The following is an 8,135-nucleotide window of genomic DNA, read 5'->3' as shown; positions in this document are numbered from 1 at the left end:
CCCATGCTTGTTGAAGCAAAGAGGACTGGATTGCATGGGCGGGTCTCCCGAGCCCTCCTCCCCACCCATGGATGCTGCCTGAAATTCCCTGATGGAAGCCAGATGGCAAAGACAAACAAAAGGAATTTTTTTAAAAAGAGGAGGGAATCCCAAACAGGACTGCAATCTTTTAAAACCACCAAAACTTAACACGGGAAAATTAGTGGCAAAAATGTCATTAATGTTACTAACCAAGTTGCAAAATCTTTCAAGTGGTCCAAGATGTTTTCTCATAATCCTTACAACAAGCCTGCAGGGTAGCAGAGATGAATCACCCTCATATAACAGACATGGAGGCAGAGACGGCATGGTTGGCCTAAGGACACCTAATGTGCTTCTGCCAGAGGCAAGATTCGAACGGGGGACTTCCTGATCTGTCCTATACCACTTCTCTAAAGAAAAGTGTTTTCGCTTTGGAGATCAAACAGCAGACTCATCTTGGTCTTAAATATGCAGAGCAGAACAAGAGAAACAAGCAAAAAGTCCTTGATACCTTTTATATACACACATTTATTTAAAACAGTTTATTCAAACCATTTACAGACTGCTCTTCTATAAACTTTAACATACCACATAAAGATAAAATATCACTTAAAACCATGAAATAAAATACCAAGGAGGAATGGGGAGAGAATACGGAACTATAGAGTTGCAAAAAACCCAAAATGTCAGCTTCTCTTTCCTGTCTTGATCTGACAATCCCTGGTGTGGGGAGGCCAGAATAAAGACCCCTGCAAGAAAGTGGCGGATATTCTCACAGCACCGCCCTGGCCATACAAACAAGACCAGCACCAAAGGGAAATCTTGACATGTCTCTCAGTTATTCTGTGCTGCGGGAAAGACACTTTGCATGTGCATGGATGCACACTTATTATTTCCTAAGACAAAGGACCAAGCCCTGATATTCAAAATAGGCTGAGCCTGCAAGAACCCTCCTGCAGAAAAATGCCTCCCAAATGTACAGAGCTGGGCCCATCAAGAAGAAGAGATGAAAGTTATAATTTCTAAAGCAGGAGGTTGTGATACTGAAGAATTCCTAAAGTCCATTTGTTTTGAACTGTAATTTCTCCCTCTTCATTCCACAATGGAAGATTTAAGTTGCAAATACTCAGTGGTATATGCAAGGCACTCTGCACATGGTCAGAGCACCATCATATGCAGCCAGACTGCATTGATAAAAAGTTTTTAAAGGCATCACCAGAGGGGTGTTGGCACTGGAAGCGGGTTCCAGAGCAAAGCCCACTTCCAAATTAAGTTCTTCCTAAATTCTGAGGCTTGTCTGTTTCTCCTGTGTTTCTACCATGCTTCACTATTTGAATTTTAGCCCATCTTCTAACATCGTAAACATCAGCCTGAACATATTTCTATTTTACCACTGACTAACAACTTTCATCTGAGGAAGCCCATACACTTTGAAACTTTGCAAGGATTATTCAGCCCACTCAAGGACAGGGTGAGTGCTCACCTCTTACTGTTTGGAAGGGTTGAAGGGAGTCTTACGCACAGTTTTCAGTTCTCTGTGTTCATTTAAATACTCACCCAAACCCACAAACAATTTTACCCACTAGCCAGACCCAGAATGACCTTGAAAGTCCTCCACAGTTCTTTGCCAGCCCTCGTCCCAAGGTCAAAAATACCAATAGCAAATCAAAATTCTTAACCCTGTCCACAGTTTCCCAGACCCCACTCCAACCCCCCCATGTTACACTAGCGTGGTTTAGTCTTCAGGTTCTAGGCCCTTGAAACTCGACACACACACACCAGCTCTGTGCTGTTACCACGCACTCCACGCTGTTGGTGCATTGCTCAGAGTAAAGCCCCTCAGTCTCTTCAGTTCACGTTTGCAAGGTGAAATCCATTGGATGACCTTGAAGCCAACCTTTTGGCCATTGTACCAAAGGAGCTACCTGATATTGGTTCTTCGTGTGTTTCCAGTGGGTGATGGTGGCAGGCGCCCACCAGCCAATCACCATCTCCTTCTCAGGCCCTGTGTCCGAGATGTTTCCTCAAAGGGGTGAACATGGGAGAATGAGACCTGCTTTCAGAACCAGGGCAAGGAGCTCAGCCTGCAGAATACAGTTTTCAAGTTACGAAAGGAGGGTCCGTCCAACGTAGAACAAGCACGGTCTTAGATCTACCCCATTGGGGTGGTGACAGATAGTCCCCTGCCAAAGCCGCAGTGTGGGGAGACGTAGTTGATTTTTACACGTAGTTGCTGGTCGGCATGGATCGGGCAGCCGTGTACTTTGCCGAATACTGTTTCTCATTTTTAGGGGGGCAGTTGCAACACAGCAACGTCCCGCCAAGAAGGAGCAGCCCACAGGAAGCCCATCCAATGTACAGCGAGGCTCCCAGCTCCCGCTTCTGGCTCTCGGTGACCATGGGGTTGTAGAAATCCCGGATGATTGTATTGGCGGTCCAGCAAAGGGGGATGAGGAGCATGATGCCGGACAAGATGAAGATGATGCCAGAAAAGATAACGATCTTGGCCTTGGTTGATTCATCCTCCACGCAGTTGGTGCATTTCCCTCCGATGATGGCGAAGAAGATCCCCACCACTGCTAGCACAATTGCAATAATCACCAGCGCACGGGCCGCTTGCATGTCCTGGGCCAGCGCCAACATGGACTCATAGACCTTGCATTGCATCTGCCCGGTGCTCTGGACCACACAGCTCATCCACAGGCCATCCCAGATGATCTGGGCCACCACGATGTTGTTGCCGATGAAGGCGGTCACTCGCCACATAGGGAGGCCGCAGCAGAGGATGGTGCCCAGCCAGCCAATGACCGAGAGGGTGATGCCCAACACTTGGATCCCCATGGCAGCCATGATGCCTGGCTCCCAGCTCCCGCACCTGCCTCCAAACTGAAATAGGAAAGCTGTAGAAACCGGAGAGACGGCTGTGCTAGTGAGCTGCAGGTGATAAATTTGGGGAAATTATACGTCTCAGCAGTGGGTGGAGTTTCCCAAGCCTCATCCAGTCTGAACAGACGCGAGGCTGAAACCAGTTTGCCAGGATTCCTCCGCTTCATCGCAGGCCTGGATCTTTGCTTTTCAAGGATGGAACTGTCTCCTTGACTGGGAGGACTGGTTTTTCCCTTTTCCCAACCAGATAAAATAAAATCTCAGCCAGGAGGGAAATAAAGGGGAATGAGATAGGATGATACATGCAAAGAATATGTGAAACCTTGCCGGTTGTTTGGCAAAAAATCAGAACATAGGAATGTAGGGATCCACTTACTGGGTCAGGCCGATGGTCCATCTAGTCCAACGTACTGTTTCCAACAGCAGACCGCCAGATATTTCTGGGAAGCTCACAAGCAAGATAAGAAAGGAGCCACCCTTGTCCCCAGCAACTGATATTCAAAGACATCTTGTGCTTGAACATGAAGGCTCTGTTTTGAGCTATTACCCTAACCTACGTGAGAGCTATCTCGTTGGATCAGAGTAAATTGATTCCAACCAGCCCAGAATCCTGTTCCCAAAGTGGCTGGACCAATGTTTCTAAGCCCACAACTGAGGCATGACAGTGATGGTGTTTCCTTTTCGTATCTCCTATGCAGAGGTACACTGCTACTGTACATGGAAGCTCCCCTTACCTACAGCTATCGACAGCCAAATCCCTTTTCGAAGCCAATAATGCTACTAGCCAGAACAGTATATCCTGTGGCAATGAGCTCCATAGGCTAACACCATACTTTGTGAGGAAAGTATGCCCCTCTTCCCTTCCACTGCAGCATTGTTGCTTCCCGAAAGCTTTCCTTCCCACACTGAAGGGTCTAGTGATCTAGTCTGGATTTGAGTCCAGCGGCACCTTAGAGACCAACAAGATCTTCAGGGTGTAAGCTTTTGAGAGTCAAAGCTCCCTCCTGGTCTGGAGGGTCCAGGACACTCTATCCCCACGCAGCTTGTTGACTGCATCCATGAGTGAATTACATCATCCTTTGAAGATGGGATGTCCAGCCACACCCATCCCTCACCACTGGGAGCACCAAACCAGTCTGAGCAACAACAGTTGCCACACACGAAGAAATCTCTGCGCCACAAAGTCCCAAGGAAGCAAATAGGGGTGAGTAGGGAGAGTCCAGGATGGCTCTTGGTCCATACAGCATCCTTCTTTCTTCCCCTCTCCAGTGGTTGATTTCCTCTTAAAAGTTCCCCAGACTAAAAGCCCAGGAATGCCGAGAAAGATCAAGACAAGCCTAGTCTCTCCTAACACGAAGTGAATGGCACTGGCCAGTTACAAAATGGAGGATGATGGAGAGATTTGCTCTGAGTCCCATAAACCTTGTCCATCGTGGTGACCAAGCAAGACTGGAAGCCACAGATGCCTTGGACCTAGAATGCTCACACTTTAGCAAATGGCTCAATGGCGAGGAAGACATACTCTGTATGTTCGGAGGTTCTTGTTGATTACTTTGCATGTTTACAGAACTGAGCCTCACCCACCAGCCGGACTGCCTGCACAAGGAGCCAGAATGTTCATTTTAGGCCTGCGGCAAGTTTAGGCTGCAAGCGAGAGTTGAATCTCGCCCCCAGATCTTTGCAGCACCATTGATGACAGCAATCCTGGCTACTCCCTGCTCCCCTCCTTTGGTGGTCGCTCTCCACTGACAAAACATCAACGCCATGTTCTGTGGAGGAAGGGACCTTTTTTGCTTGGCGTATGTTGAAGCATTATGTGTAATGTTCACTATGATTGTATTCTGGCTCAGCCAGCCCATTCTTTAAACTGTATTTGTCCTAAGGTTTCCCTCGTTCCCACCCCCATCATCTCCAATGAGGCAGGTATGCTGAAAACCATTCTGCCCTTTCACTCCATAGCCTGGAGGCCTCACCGGCCCCTCTCACGTTCCTGGACAGTAGCCGGACAGTAGAATTCTAGCTGAGTTACACCCTTCTAAACCCATTGACTTCAATCGACTTTAAAAGGCATAACTCTGTTTAGGATTGCACTGTGAACCTGAGATGAAAAGAATCAGCTCTGCCTTGGGGCTACCGAAGCTGATTCCTGGCAGGTGATAAATTGCTCCTCTATTTTTTTTTAAGGTCACATAGAAATCTAGCATCAGGGTGAAGGGTTGTAGCCTAGCCTTCCCCCTGGCATGCTAGTTTTCTTGGTGCAAAGAACTTTTTTTATTTTTTTGCACCAAAGAAAACTAAAACTTTCCCCTTTCTTCAAGAGGTTCAAGTAAGTTTAGACATGACAGTTTATCCTTACATAAAAAAACTTTTTGACATTTTCTTATGATTGTTTATAATATATGTAACTGGTATTATGGATTTGTTTTATAGAATTTACATGCACAGGTCACAAAATTCTTACTTTCAGCTGTGTTAATTTGCAATGTGTTTCGTTTTAAAATTATGATGACCCTCTTGAATTACACTAGTTGCACGGTGTCTGGTTTTAAATATTACAAACTTGCATTTTGTTCTCTCATTCTCTCTAGTACATTTGTGTACCTTGGGGTTTTTTTCTCTGTTTCTTTTGTGGATCCATTCAAAACCAGCCACCATGCACAATTGCCAACCTCCAGTTTGGGCCTGGAGTTCACCTGGAATTACTTCTGATTTCCAGACTACAGAGATCGGTTCTCCTGGAAAAAATGGCAGCTGTGGAGGGCAGACTTAGGGTTGCCAGCCTCCAGGTAGTAGCTGAAGATCCCCCGGAATTACAACTGGTCTCCAGGCCAGAGAGATCAGTTCACGTGGAGAAAATGGCTACTTTGGGGGGTAGACTTTATGGAATTATGCCATGCCAAGGTCCTTTCCCTTCCCAAACCCCGGTTTCTCCAGGTTTCTCCAGGTTTCACCCCCTAGATCTTCAGGAATTTCCCAACTTGGAGCTGGCAACCCTAGGCAGACTATATGGCATCGCATCCCTCTTGATCTCTCTCCCCTCCCCAAACTTCACCCTCCACCATCTCCAAATCTCCCAGAATTCTACAAACTAGAATTGGAAACCACACTGCCTTGAGGTGGGGGGGAGTAAGTTTGACTGGCCATGGGCCACCCGGCAAGTGGCAGCCATCTCTTCCCTTCCTCTTGCCAGTTCCTTGATTGATTTGAAACTGGCCCCAGGCTTTTTGTCCTGCAGAAGAGGAAAAGTATGTTGATTAGGAAAATGGGTTCCTCTGTTGGAATCCAAAAGCAAGGCCGTGGCTTCGTTGCCTACTCCAAAACAGACACATTCCACCCAGCTCTTCATTCAAAATTAAGTACCCTCCAAATGTCATTCTAAATTATGGTTGCACAACTGGCCGGATTTTGCAATACTGTGAGAATCAAATAATCTGCCACAAGAGGGGGGAGTTCACCAAAACTATCTGAAAACATGTCCCTTCGTTGGGGCCTTTACATAGCAGGTGCACCATTCTCTTGGCGGTGGGGGCGGGGAGAGGGGGATGTACAAATCACAAAATATTTGCAGCATGTATGCCTGCCAGGTATCGTACTCCAGTGCAGGAATGTGAAGATCAGGCCCAGTGACTTTTGAGTTGAGAAAGCCAGGCCTTCAAAAACCCTCGCCAGGCGCCAGATAAGGATTTGCACAGCTAGCTGGTTTATCCAGAGAACTCAATCAAGTCCATGCTGACTGACAACCACAAGATTACCATCTTGTTTTTTCAGAACTTGAGGATTTGCTCCTTCCTTTCCTTTGTCCTGTTTTCCAATTTTGCAGGAGATTACTGACCTCTGTGAAGGCGAATGTCTCTTCTCAGAGCCAGAGTGGGTCCAGAGGTTAAGCTGGCAGAAAGTGAGAGGGACTACCCGACTAACTTCCATGGGAGTCAGGGACAGAGTAGGGATTTGAACCTGGAACACTGATTTGCACCACCTAACAATTTTAGGGGAAATTTGAAGGGAGATCTTGAGTGGACAGAGCTAAGAGCCTTAAAGGAGTGTGGTTTGAAGTAGGTCTGCTGTGGGCAGGGTTGCCAACTTCAGTTGGGGAAATGGTTGGGATTTAGCAAGTGTTTTTGTTTCGGTCATGAAGAGTTAAACTGTTTGTGTTACTTAGAGCCAAGCTACAAGTGATGCCTGACACGGGTTGGACACTTATCAGCTTCCCTCATGTTTTGATGGGAAATGTAGATGTTTTGGTCTTGCAGCTTGGTTCTCCATTTAATTGAAGTTTACAGAGCGGCAGTCTATGGGAGGGAGAACATGTGGTCGGGAGGGGAGTGCAGGCATCGGGCTCTCACCGGGCGCCCCCCCTTCCCCTCCGCTGGGTGTGGGGGGTGGGTTCTGTAAACTTCAGTTAAATGGAGAGCCAAGCTGTAAGACCAGGACACCTACATTTCCCATCAAGACTTGAGGGAAGCTGACAAGTGTCCAACCTGTGTCAGGCGTCACTTGTAGCTTGGCTCTCAGTTAGTAAACTTATTTGCATGTAACCACTTAGGCCTTGAGCAAGGATTCCCACCAGAGAAAAGGAAGTCAGTATTCTTAATGAAATAGAATTAGGATTCTATATTGGGAAACCTGTTTATTGGGAGGGGCAATTAAGTGAAGATATATACTGAAGTTTTATTGCTCTTTGTTCAGTTTCTTCTAAGTCTTGAGTCTACCTTCTACTAGCAAAGATGCAGTCAGTTAGCCATTTCTTACTTTCTAGTACCAATGTAACCCTATTTTTATCCTTTATGTAGTAAACTATTTTATAGAGCTAAACTGGAGTGTGTGTCCTCATTATATCCAATGTGCATTTCTGCTAAACGCTGCTCATTTAAGTATTAAGAATTTATCTCCCTACATCCTGGAGAGATGGGAGAGGTGGCCTAGGGTGGGCAGGATTTAGAGAGGGGAGGGAGCTCAGCCGTCATAGTCTTCCCTCCAAATCTGCCATTTCTTCCAGGGGAACTGATCTCTGTAATCTGCTGATCAATTGTCATTCCAGGAGAAATCTTGTCCCTACCTGGAGGCTGAAATAACCCTAGCTGAGAGGGGGGGGGGCAGCTGCCACTGCTTTTTAAAAAATCCACATTCTTATAACATTATTTAAATGGAAGCATGATGCAGTGTTTAGAGTGTCAGATGGGACCCAGGTTCGGTTCCCCCCTCTGCCATGGAAGTTAGCCAAGAGCTTT

At 46.7% G+C, this 8,135-nt stretch overlaps 1 protein-coding gene across 1 annotated transcript; it reads right to left on the bottom strand.

Annotated features, from left to right (window-relative positions):
* Window positions 1-529: 529 nt before the first annotated feature.
* Window positions 530-2,937, bottom strand: CLDN4 (claudin 4). The gene has a single exon (XM_055001411.1). It carries the CDS (start codon window positions 2,869-2,871, stop codon window positions 2,242-2,244), a length of 630 nt encoding a protein of 209 aa, XP_054857386.1. The 5' UTR covers window positions 2,872-2,937; the 3' UTR covers window positions 530-2,241.
* Window positions 2,938-8,135: the final 5,198 nt, after the last annotated feature.

Source organism: Eublepharis macularius, chromosome 17, assembly GCF_028583425.1.
Source record: "Eublepharis macularius isolate TG4126 chromosome 17, MPM_Emac_v1.0, whole genome shotgun sequence".
Taxonomy (NCBI): Eukaryota; Metazoa; Chordata; class Lepidosauria; order Squamata; family Eublepharidae; genus Eublepharis; species Eublepharis macularius.
Note: the sequence above shows the minus strand (reverse complement) of the source record. Positions and strands in the feature narration are given on the sequence as shown.

Coding starts and splice junctions, on each gene's coding strand:
- CLDN4 (XM_055001411.1), bottom strand. CDS start 2,871: ATGGCTGCCATGGGGATCCAAGTGTTGGGCATCACCCTCTCGGTCATT.